This window comes from Eretmochelys imbricata, chromosome 9, assembly GCF_965152235.1.
Source record: "Eretmochelys imbricata isolate rEreImb1 chromosome 9, rEreImb1.hap1, whole genome shotgun sequence".
NCBI classification, from domain to species: Eukaryota; Metazoa; Chordata; order Testudines; family Cheloniidae; genus Eretmochelys; species Eretmochelys imbricata.
In genome coordinates this window covers 53,561,736-53,574,511 of record NC_135580.1, presented here as the reverse complement: position 1 = coordinate 53,574,511, position 12,776 = coordinate 53,561,736, and the positions used below count along the sequence as shown (strand labels likewise).

At 46.5% G+C, this 12,776-nt stretch overlaps 1 protein-coding gene across 1 annotated transcript in view; it reads right to left on the bottom strand.

Moving 5' to 3' along the window:
- The window catches only part of SLCO2A1 (solute carrier organic anion transporter family member 2A1), an 84,642-nt gene that overhangs the window by 35,544 nt on the left and 36,322 nt on the right, over positions 1–12,776 (bottom strand). The window contains exons 3-4 of the mRNA XM_077826862.1: positions 9,608–9,770; positions 1,631–1,846 (exon numbers count right to left, since the gene is read on the bottom strand). Of these exons, the coding sequence (XP_077682988.1) occupies positions 1,631–1,846; positions 9,608–9,770 (379 nt within the window). The remainder of the gene's footprint in view (positions 1–1,630; positions 1,847–9,607; positions 9,771–12,776) is intronic.

Sequence of the window (12,776 nt, the reverse complement as noted above, 5' to 3'; positions counted from 1 at the left end):
CAAATTTAGGCAGAGTCACTCGATGGTTTCCCAGACTTGTGGATAAAAATGTCTAGTACAGCTGACAGTTGGACAATAGATTTCTCCTTTATGGAAAATTTTGATTTTTTGGCAAAATACTGAAAACCAAAATATTTTGATTCAAAATCATGCCACGGTGCCTCGTCTGAATTGTAGTTCGGGTGCTTTATGCTCCCATTTTCGTCTATGGGCTGGGCTTGGTGGCCAGACTGCATCTCCTATAATGCACCATTTTCTCCCTCTTGGTGAGGGGAGGTTGTACCTTATAGGAGTCCCTGGCCATGGTACAACATGGCATGTAGTTCAGCCAGAGCACTCAGCCCATAGAGGAGGACGGAAGCATAAAGCACCTGACCTACAAGTTCCAGCAGGCACCATTTTAAATCAAAATATTTTGGTTTTCAGGCGCTTATGTGTTTGATGAAATGTGGCCATTTTCCACAGGAAGCAGACTGGTTTTTGAGGAATATCATTTAGTTGAAACCCCAATTTTCTACTGAAAAGCAGTTTTGATGGAAAATTTTCAGCCAGCCCCAATGTCTGGGCCAAAGATCATCGTCAATAAGTATAAGTGCTAACTCCTGGCTCCTCATTTATCTCCCTGAGGAGCAGCCCATCCTTTCTCCAGTGGGGGAATGTCTCCTGGATGGCCTAGGTTCTGTTCACAGAAGGATTTCAACAAGGTGGTGACTGCTCTACCCGGCAGGGAGTCTGCACCAATGCAGCGAGGAGCAGCAGCCCAGAGTCCAGGCCAGTGGGATCCTGCAGGAATGTATGGCTTCCCTTTGTTGAGGTTTAGTAATATGATTTTGGGGGGTTGTTTTTAGGAATTTTTGCATTCTATGTATATGTCCAAAAATTGGGGGGGGGGGTTTTGGGGATTTTCTCTGTTTGTACCTTGCAATGAGAAAATTTTTGGGTACTTCCCAAAATTTGTGTCTAAATACGATCGACTTTAATTTTTATTACATGTATAAAAATGACTTACATTAATTTACACTTTGTATCCTTGTTACTGAACCCATGGTTTAGTGTTTAGTGGCACGCTCTTCTCGGCACTAGGCCTACATTTTTTACCACTCATATATTTACCATAATAAGCAACTAATATTTAATTATTCAAAATATAATAAAAATACATTTATCATTATCTAAAGAGATTTGTCCTTTGCCATCATAGCAATATCTCAATGTAGTCAAAGAGGACAATGTTTGTGAAATCAGGAACTGAAATTTACATTCAAACAATTTGGATTTTTAAATTTTTTAATACAATTTTTAAAATTGCATCCAGAGTTTGTAATGTGGTATTGTTTTAAACCCTGTGTGTGTGTACAATGCTATAGCATGTCCAGCAGAAATATGGGAATATGCTGTCACTCAGTGGCTGAGGCAGGTTTAAAGTACCCAGCATGAATTAATGTTAGATACGAGTCAGGGAGCGGGGACAAATTGCACTGGGACAGGGCGGAAGTCAACATGAAGTGAGTAGCCATTTCTGGTATTTTTCCGGTATGTAGCATTCACTTTATGGTTTGTTTTGGGGTGTTTTGTGGGTGTTTCTGAGGTAAAATCCTAGCAGCAGAAGCCCTACAGACATGGGACTTACCAATGTACAGTGGAGAATTGTTTGCCTCAGCAAAGTCATCCACATAGGAGATCCCAAAGGGCTGAATGGGAACAGTTCCAATCCCAGCTAACAGCTGGGCAATGACCATCAATGCCCACATGCTGCTTGCCTCTTTGCGGGGGTCCTGGGTGGTGCTGGGACACACAAACATATCCTCCTTGTGACAGAGATAGGCCTTGGTGTGACTCTTGTTACCTGGAATGAGATGGTAGGAGTGTTATAAGCCCGAGCACCCACTCACTGACCATTAGAACTTGCCACTATGCCCTCTTACCATCTGGCACCTCATGTCATATTCTGCCCTCAGCACACCCCTGTCTTCTTGGGGTTGCGTAGGTGTTACTGAGGGCATAATTTGAAGTTTTATGAGAGGTGATGATGCATGAGAAGTGAAATCCCAGCTTGACATTCAGGCCCAGGCTGAGTTTACAGGGCTGTTTTTTGTATTAGTAAACTGAGCAGGTCACACACTCAAAGAGAATAAACTCTACCACACCACATGTACAGTCACCTCATGGAGTAGGACTGCACTGTATGGCTGGTGATAGAAGGTGCACTGCCCACTCAATGCACAGCTGAGGCTGAGCTAACTACCTAGACCCCTCTTTAAACCTGCTTACTGGTCACCCACGCTTGGGTGTTGGTGTTCAGCTAGAACTGGGAACGTCCTCGTTTTAATCAGCAGCTGTCATCACCTTAGCATTCCTTCAAGGCATGATGTTACCTTTAGTTTCAGAGGTCAGGGTAGAAAGGAAATTGAGCGGGGACTGTTCTGATTAGAGACGGAGGAAACAGAAGCTCTCCAGTAAGCCACTTTTGGTACAGGAGTAAAGATAACAGTGTTCACCCAGAAGAATTGCTCTAAGAAGTTCCAGTTTAGCTCTGCAAGAGAAGATACTGAATTCCTCGCAGAGGCCAAAGTAAATCTGGTTTCAATCTATCGATCAAAGTGCTTGTTGGTTCCATTTAAAACAGGCCAAATAATTATGGTTATTTGGGAAGGGGAAAATCTGTATCCAGTGTAGAATAAAGGCATCATAAATGAAATGTAATGACTTCAGGGCATTTATTCACTAGGTCTTTTCATGCTAGTTTCTTGTTCTCCCCAATTGTTTCAACATTCCCAGCAACTCTTTTTAGTTAAGAAAATGACTCTGTGGCTTTTCTGTAGTTAGAGCAAATTACAACAAAACAGAAACAAATGTTTGTCAGGTGATTATGGATTTTTGCTGGCGTAATAGGACTGTGCATCCCAATATCAGGCTACCACAAAAATCCTTATGCAAGTTCATTAAAAGCAGTTCTTGCATGTGAGTGGTTTGTGCTTTCAGCATGAAGGAGCCTCCTTAACCATTGGAGATTTTTGCTTTAAAGAAAAGCAGAAGCAATACAACCATATTAACCACATGCCAAATATTGTTTTGTAAAATCAAGTTGGTTGCAACTTAATGAGCACAGAAATACACACCAGACCTATAACATTACTATTTCTCTTCTGTTCAGCATTCTGCACTCCTATTACTTAGAGAAAGCCACCAGACAGATTTTATTTAAAGCTAACTTAACATGTGCACAAGGAAAAAAACCTTCGTATACCCAGCGGCCTCACAATTTAAGAAAAGGTAACTTGTGTGAGACACCCCTAGGATTAAATCTATTTCATCTGCTTTGGCATTGGAGCTTGAGAACAGTCAGGGCATGGGTACCAGGAAGGGCAACTAAGACTCTGAGCTGAGAAGAAGAGACAGATCTGGCTGGAAAAATTAGGACATGGCTATCATGGCCCATGGAGGGGCTAAATCCATGGGCACTGCTTTGACAATGTCCCCTTATAGCCAGAGCCCCCAGCTGAGGTGAATGAGGTAAAGTCAGCTGGAGTCTTTCCATTCACTTCAGTGCTCTCCTAGCCATTCCTCTTCCCAATTCCCTCCCCAGGGCAATTGTTGTAGCTGCTAAGGCTGCTTTCAAACAACCCAATCGGGAGTCAGCTAGCAACATCTTGTGGATACCTCTGGGTTTTGGGTTGGTTGGTTTTGCCAACCCTCTATCCTGATAGAGATTCGTTCTTACATTTAAAGGGTGGGGTTTTCAAAAGGACCAAAGGGTCAGGTTTTTAAAGGTATTTAGGTGCTAAAGAGGCATATAGATGTCTAATGGGTTTTTCAAAAGTACCTGGTCATTGGCAGGCGGGATCAAACCTGAGGCCTCTGAAGCTTAGTGCATGAGCCTCTACTGCCTGAGCTAAAAGCCAACTGCCTGTCAGCTGAAGCTGTAGAGTAAACTTATTAACTCTCTCTCTAAGTGGTCTCAGTGCCACTAGATGGGACAGAACACCACACCCAGGAGATGTGCAGGTTACATACTTCCCCTAGCTGAGGAAGCACATCCTGAGCTTCAGAGATTTCCCAGTTGAAATCCTGGACAAGCCCCCACCTGTAACACTGACAGACCCTGGTTGTCGGCAGGTGGGATAGAACCTGGGGCCTCTGGAGCTTCGGGCATGAGCCTCTACCACCTGAGCTAAAAGCCAACTGACTGTTAGTTAAGGCTGTAGAGCAAACTCATTAATATCTCTCTCTAAGTCTCAGTGCCACTACATGGGACAGAAACCACAAGCAGGAGGTGTGTGGGTTACACCTACTCCAATGGGAATTAAGTGCCTCGAGCCTTCAAAAAACTCACTAGGCATCTACTTGCCTTTACAATTCTGTCCCTAAGTGATTTAGGAATTTTTCAGAATGCCACCCAAAGCTCTGTGGGGCAGGAACTATAAATTCTTGTGTGTTTGTACAGGACCTAGCACAACAGGGGCCTGATCCTGATTGGGGTATCTGGACCCTATACATTCTAATCATAACAGTAATAATATCTTAACCCACAGAGACCCCAGCACTCTTGACAAGCATTCTGAGCCTTCCAACTAAGCCTGTGGCAATGCAATCTGTAAATGCACATAGCCAGCTCTCAGGGGATTGCCTCTGGAAACCATATTACCACGGGAGCAGGCAGGAGTCTGGCACCAATAGAAGGCTGCCTAGTGCAGCATGGCAAAAGAATCTGTCCACTCTTCTCACTCCCTGAAAACTTATCTCAGAGCTAGTTGATTATTCAGTGCCCTCTAGTTCTGGGTAACTAAAATAACAAATAGTGGCCAACTGAGCTCCCCAGAATACTTCATGGTGCTGCTATGGGAGTTCGCAGGCCTAGGTCTGTAGAGAGGGATGTAACTGTGCCACCTTTTCATATCACCACGTAACAGCACAATGTGCATGACTGGGCTTGTGCAGCACCACGTCTAAACACAGAATCACAAGGCCTTCTCCATCACTGGGCCCACACCAGTTTGCAGTGCAACAGCATTTGTCACATCGGCGGGGAGCACAGGTAAGGATCATGCTATACCACAACCCCAGTGCAACAGACACAATTTATGCACCAGCACAGCTTCATGAAACACCTGGAACAACACAGCCCAGGTGCACAAGACACGTTCGATGTGGACACACCTGTCCATGAATGCCACAGCCAGAAGCCACAAGGCTGTGTTTTGGTTCAGGCATTTTGACATATGAGGCTCTAATAAGGAAAGAATCAGAGCAGATGACACCTGTTCCCTGATCCATTTCATTGGTCAATAAAGAACAAATCCTGTTGTAAATCCAATCATTGTTCACAAACTGTCTCGCTGTGGGACCAAGGCTTCTTGGTAAGATCATGGGGACACGTGGCATTTGTCTGACATCCTACCCATGGGCTTGTCTGTTAATCAGCCAACTTTTCAAACAAAAATGTTTGGGCATGGATGGAAGCGAGGCAGCTAGTGATATGGGTAAGAACCTGTTTTTCGTATTTGGCAGAGGATGAACTCTGGAAAACGTGTAGTTCCGTGATGGAGAGTTGGTTTTTAATTATGTTTTACAGAACCTGGGCTTCAGAAGAGCACTGGTCATGGCAACTTGTCCAGAGCAAGGAAGCACGGACCTGGAATAACAAAGCGAGGGGGCTTTGCCTTTAGGTTTCCCTGTCCCCCAGGGGTGAAAGTAACTGAGGACACTTACTGGTACGGTGCGGGGCAGGGGGTCTCCAGCCCCCAGAAGGGGTAGGGCCTTGAGCGGAAGGGCGGGCCGGGGGGGGGGGGTCCTCCAGCCAGCCCTTCCATGCTGTGTGGCCCAGGGCTTCCATTGATTTAAAGGGCCCGGGGCCCCGGATGCCGCTGCTGCGGTAGTGGCAGCGGCATCCAGAGCCCCGGGCCCTTTTAAATCGCCGGCCCCAGGACAGCTGCTTCCTTTGTCGTCCCCCCAGGCCTGTTGGCGGCCGGGGGGAGGGGAGGGCAAAAGGGGCAGGGACATTAAAGCGCTATAGGGTCCTTTGCTGCGGCAGCGCTTTAATGTCCCTGCCCCTTTTGCCTCCCCAGTTACTGGCAGGGCAACCGACGGGGGGAAGGGGCAGCGCTTTAAGGACAGTCCTTTGCCGCGGCAGCCCTTTAATGTTGCTGTGCTCTCCCCCATCCCTACCCCATCGGCGGCCCTGCTGGTAGGGTTCGTACAGGCAGGGCTGCCGACAGGGAAGGCAAAAGGGGCAGGGAGTGCTTTAATGTGGGCTGGGTACGGGCCAGTGCGGGTTCTTACCAGTATGCCGTACTGGCCCGTACCGGCTCACTTTCACCCTTGCTGTCCCCACACCCTTTCAGCAGAGTTAGAATCAGCCAGAGACCCATTATTGTTATTTGTATTCCAGTAGTGCCCAAAGGTCTTCACTGAGATTGAGGTCTATCACACCAGGTGCTGTACAAAGTCAGAGACAGTCCCTGCCTAGGTTTGCCAGTTATGGTTGGATGTATTCCTGGAGGTTTCATCACATGACATAATCTTTAATTAAAGCTTAATCTTTAATTCCTGGAGACTTCAGGCCAATCCTAGAGGGCTGGCAATCCTATCCCTGCCTCAAATTATTGCTGGAGCGACACGCCCTTTTGGAGGGAGACTTTAGTGAGTCTGAATCCGTCTCCTTTTTTACAGAGAAGAACAACTAAGTCTAAGGGCTGGGTTTTCAGAATTTCACAATCTTCTTGTGGAAATCTGGCTCCAACTGAGCGTGGTCACTTAAAAGGCTGGCCCTGGAAGGAGGAAGTTACAGATTCCTGATGGGTGCTGCCTCCATCTCTAGTCAGCCTGAAGTGGTACCATCATCAGCAACGTCTTGTCAGGCAGCAAACTGAGACGTTTGCTGGCACATGTAAACCTAGGATTGCTGCTGATATGCCTGAAAATGGGAAAGTGCTTGCAGAAATGGGAAGCCAAGTGGTTTGCATTCAAATTAGAGTTCTGGATGCCTCCCCCGCATTGTTCCAAGATAGTCACCCCAGGAAGGGGCTGAGCACAAAGCACCATCATGCTTCCAGCTCTTCCTGCTTATCAAGAGAATTGCTCTGGCGGCAGGGCACAGGAAGGCTGACACATAACAAGCAGAGATCAGAGTAACAGCCGTGTTAGTCTGTCTTCACAAAAAGAAAAGGAGTACTTGTGGCACCTCAGAGACTAACCAATTTATCTGAGCATAAGCTTTCGTGAGCTACAGCTCACTTCATCGGATGCACCCGATGAAGTGAGCTGTAGCTCACGAAAGCTCATGCTCAAATAAATTGGTTAGTCTCTGAGGTGCCACAAGTACTCCTTTTCTTTTAACAAGCAGAGAGACATGCACGCATGTCCATTAACTTCTCTGGGCAGGCAACATATATCCACCATGTAAGATCCCCCATCCTGCAGGGATCCTTTGGCCCTAATCCATCTTGGCATTCACTTAAATAATAAGACATGATAGGCAAGTTATTTCACAGAGATTGCAGCATGCCTTATGGGTGTCAGAAGAAGTGAGGGCAGAGGGCCAAGTGGGGTTAAGCCCTCCAAGAAGTGCAGCGATTGCCCTGAAATGCACTGCCTGAGATGCCTCAGTGTTACTATGCAACTGAATGAATATGTACGTGGAAGTCAAAGCTGTGCATTGGCATGGCTGTGACGAGCTGAGATCCACAGTCCTAAAGCCATAATGTCATTTACGAAGGCTTCTCCTCACTGGAAATGTCTTCATGCCCCCTTGCAGGACAACTGCATTTGTCTTATTGCAGTTATCAGCTCCGGCGGCAGGAAGCGAAGCAAAGTTATCATAGAATCATAGAATATCAGAGTTGGAAGGGACCTCAGAAGATCATCTTAGTCCAACCCCCTGCTCAAAGCAGGACCAATCCCCATTTTTGGCCCCAGATGCCTAAATGGCCCCCTCAAGGATTGAACTCACAACCTCAGGTTTAGCAGGCCAATGCTCAAACCCCTGAGCTATCCCTCCCCCAAGCAGAGTTCCAGGTATATGTACAGGGGTCACTATCTGATGCTGTGTATTTATATTACGACAGTGCCTAGAGGCCCAAACTGAGATCAGGGCTCCATTGTACTAGGCACTGTACACAGACATAATCCCTGCACCAAACAACTTGCAACCTCAGTAGACAGGGGAAACAGAAGTGAAGCAACTTGTCCCAGGAATCAAACCCAGTTCTCCTGACTCCCACCTCCCCGGCCCACACAGCCACTCTCTAAACAAACATCTGGCGGTAGATCATTTGTTTTCAATAGGTCAGTTAGTCTGTTCCACTGATCCCTGAAAGAAAACAGTAACAACAGTGCTGCTGACTCTAGCAAATGAATCACGCGTCCCGTGATTGCAGAGCCTGCAATGGCAGCTCTTGTGATGACGCATAAAGTTCCTCTGTTCCCACCATTTTCAGGGCTGGTTTGGAAACATGGGCTGCGCTATGAGTGAGAGCTTGTGGGGCGCAGAACAGGGCCCCAGCCTTGCCACATCAGGCCCTATGGGAGTAGAATGGAACAGAGGGTTGTGGTGTTGGGGAAGAGCTACTGCAAGAGCTGGGGGCAAAGAGAAAAGGAAGCGGGGGTGGGAGGGGGAGTCTGGGTAGCAGTTTCTGGATCCCAGAGACAGGGGTGGTTCTGGGGCAGCAGAGAGGAAGGATAAATACAATAAAAATGAAGTATTTTTAGCTATTTCTGCAATTAATTATAATTGGATCCATTTTTGTAAATAAAACTGTCATTATTACTGGACAATTTATCTAGCTGATCACAATTATACAAAGCAGGCAGAAGGATTTAAAAGAAATGTATGAAATGCATTGAATATGAGGAGTAATTCAAAAGAAATAATGTTTAAGGATTATAAATGTAGTCACTGCACTCAAAATGGGTTGTGTAGTTATGTCAAACTGGCTCAAACCCATAAATCTCTCTGGTCTTAAATCTTGTCCAGCTAAGCATCAGTCTTGAAGTCAGTCCACATTGTCCATCCCTCTTAGGGTTTGTACACCAGCCCATCATAATTGAGGTGTCAGGGGAAATACAGCTCATGTTTTCTAAAATAAGGGCATGATTCTTTGTGTCTGACTTATGAATGAGCAGGTGACTGTACCAGAGAATGGGAAGGAAATCTGGGGTGAAGGGTCAGCGAGGAATGGGGGGGAGTGAGAGGGGGGTACTAGGAGGGCAGAGCTTGATACAGTCATAGGAAATTAATGACATTTCGCCTGTCTTAAAGGTTCAGTGGAGTCTCTACCCAGCAGTCAGGGAGACGGATGCATGTGTGTGTGCAGTAAAGGTTGTCTTTTCAACCCAAAATGACCACACGCACAATGGCAGAGGAGCAGAGGAGGGGAGTTAAACGACAGAGTAAAAGCCATGATTTGGTGGGTTTTTCAAATCTCAGGATTTCTGCTCTCTTGCAGCTGGCAATACTGCAATAAGTTCAGTTCTTTTACACGTTCTGCACCCCCAGTGCATTCCTGGCAAGGAGAAGGAGAGGGTGAGCATCCTGACTGGGAAGGCTCATGCTGCCCCCAGCGGATGTGGTGGGGAGTTACAACCCCCAGGAGGATATCAAGTCACTTACCCGTGTTCATTTGGGCAAACTTGTACCGGTCAGAGAGGAAGTGTGGAAGGGTCACCAGGAAAGCCCCCAGGGCTAGCAGCAGGCCCCCCAAGCCGATAAGCCGGGGGCGGTGAACTCGATTGCCAAAGTAGCTGACGAAGATGATGAGGACAACATTGCCAATCTGGGGTGGGGAGAGCAAAGTGGAGAGAATGTCATGGAGGGCAGGAAGGACACGCTTGTCTGAGGGTCTATTCTCCACTGGGGCCTCTGGATGCTACAATCACCAAAATGAAAAGCACAACAGGGCACCATGCACTGAGAGAAAGGGGTGGAGGTCATTACAAAGGCATCATTAGCCACCCTGTCCTGAGACAGCACCTCACAGCATCCCCTCTGACAGGACAGACTTAGGGCATGTCTACACTATGAAGTTAAGTCGACTTAATTTAAGTTGATGTCCACCCACCACAGTAATTAAGTCAGTAAAGCATGTCCACACAACACTCATTGTAACGGTGGAGTGCGTCCTCACTAGCAGCTCTTGCTTCAATGCAAAGAGCAGTGCACCATGGATAGCTACCCCACAGTGCAACTAGCAGCAGGTGGGGTTGGGATGGACTTGCAATGCCTCATGGGACCAAGACATTGTTGCAGGGGGGAGCAGAAACATGACTGCAATCTCCCATGATGCAGCTTCCTCCCTTCCTACCCTGATATCAATGGCAAACCCATGTTTTTTCATGCCTTTTTTCAAAATCCAGGCTTAGCCGCACGTAGCCCGAGAAGCATGAACCCTGCTCAGCTGTGCACTGTTGTTGTGAGCATTACAAACACTTCACATCTTATCCTGCAGTATTTCCAGAGCTGAGATAGGAGCTGTCATAAATATAAAGGGAAGGGTAACCACCTTTCTGTATACAGAACTATAAAATCCCTCCTGGCCAGAGGCAAAACCCTTTCACTTGTAAAGGGTTAAGAAGCTAAGGTAACCTCGCTGGCACCTGACCAAAATGACCAATGAGGAGACAAGATACTTTCAAAGCTGGAGGGGAGGGGGGGAACAAAGGGTCTGTCTGTATGTGTGATGCTTTTGCCGGGACCAGGTCAGGAATGCTCTTCAGAATTTCTGTTAAGTTAGTAAGTAATCTAGCTAGAAATGTGTTAGATTTTCTTTTGTTTAAATGGCTGGTAAATAAGATGTGCTGAATGGAATGTATATTCCTGTTTTTGTGTCTTTTTGTAACTTAAGGTTTTGCCTAGAGGGATTCTCTATGTTTTGAATCTGATTACCCTGTAAGGTATTTACCATCCTGATTTTACAGAGATGATTCTTTTACTTTTTCTTTAATTCAAATTCTTCTTTTAAGAACCTGATTGCTTTTTCATTGTTCTCAAGATCCAAGGGTTTGGGTCTTGTGTTCACCTATGCAAATTGGTGAGGATTTTTATCAAGCCTTCTGCAGGAAAGGGAGTGTAGGGCTTGGGGGGATATTTTCGGGGGAAGATGTCTCCGAGTGGGCTCTTTCCCTGTTCTTTGTTTAACACGCTTGGTGGTGGCAGCATAGGGTTCAAGGACAAGGCAAAGTTTGTACCTTGAGGAAGTTTTTAACCTAAGCTGGTAAGAATAAGCTTAGGGGGTCTTTCATGCAGGTCCCCACATCTGCACCCTAGAGTTCAGAGTGGGGAAGGAAGCTTGACAGGAGCTGCCACATGGAACATTGTGATGTCTTTCAAGCAGCCCTGCTGTAAGCCATAGAATGAAACAATTCCCGGTTGCTGCTGGCAGTCATGCAGCAATTGAACATGGTGGAGCACCATTTCTGGTCCTGGGAAACAAGCACTGACTCATAGAATCATAGAATATCAGGGTTGGAAGGGACCTCAGGAGGTCATCTAGTTCAACACCCTGCTCAAAGCAGGACCAATCCCCAACTAAATCATCCCAGCCAGGGCTTTGTCAAGCCTGACCTTAAAAACTTCTAAGGAAGGAGATTCCACCACCTCCCTAGGTAACACATTCCAGTGTTTCACCACCCTCCTAGTGAAAAAGTTTTTCCTAATATCCAAACTAAACTTCCCCCACTGCAACTTGAAACCATCCGCTACCACTGAAAACAGTCTAGATCCATCCTCTTTGGAACCCCCTTTCAGGTAGTTGAAAGCAGCTATCAAATCCCCCCTCATTCTTCTCTTCTGCAGACTGGTGGGATCACATTATTATGCAGCTATGGAATGATGAGCAATGGCTGCAGAACTTTTGAAGGAGGAAGGCCACTTTCCAGGAATGTTGTGCGGAGCTTTCCCCAACCCTGAAGCACAGCAATACTAAAATGAGACCTGCTCTGACAGTGGAGAGGCAAGTAGCGATTGCTCTGTGGAAGCTTGCAATGCCAAACGGCTACTGGTCAGTGGGGAATCAATTTGGAGTTGGTAGATCCACTATGGGAATTATTGTGATCCACGTTTGCAGGGCCATTAATAGACTTCTCCTAAGAAGGGTAGTGACTCTGGGCAACATGCAGGACATAGTGGCTGGTTTTGCCACAATGGGGTTCCCTAACTCCGGTGGAGCTAGAGATGAAATACATATCCCTATCTTGGCATGAGGCCACCTTGCCAAAGAGTACATACATTGAAAAGCTACTTCTCAATGGTGTTGCAAGTGCTGGTGGATCACAGGGGGCATTTCATCGACTTCAACTGGGATGGTCAGGAAAGATGCATGACACACGCATCTTTAGGAACATAGGTCTGTTCAGAAAGCTGCAAGCAGGGACTTTCTTTCCAGATCACAGAATAACCACTGATGATTTTGAAATGCCAGTAGTGATCCTGGAGACCCAGCCTACCCCTTGCTCCCATGGCTTATGAAGCTGTACACCAGCCACCTGGACAGCAGTAAGGAGTGGTTCAACAACAGGCTGAGCAACTGCAGAACAGTGGTGGAATGTGCCTTTAATAATAAGAAGAGCCCAGTGAGGAGCTCTATGTCTCCAGGATGCTTTGAAAACACATTTCAGTAATGAGCCACAGTAATGTGCACCGCTTATCTGTGTTGTGCCTTCCCATACCATCGACGCCGTTGCATTAATTTCCCTGTGCCTCCCCTCCTCCCACAAGGACCCCATTTTTGGAATAAATAAAGAGTATTTCATTCTCCAAATGTTGACTTTTATGGCACAAATAT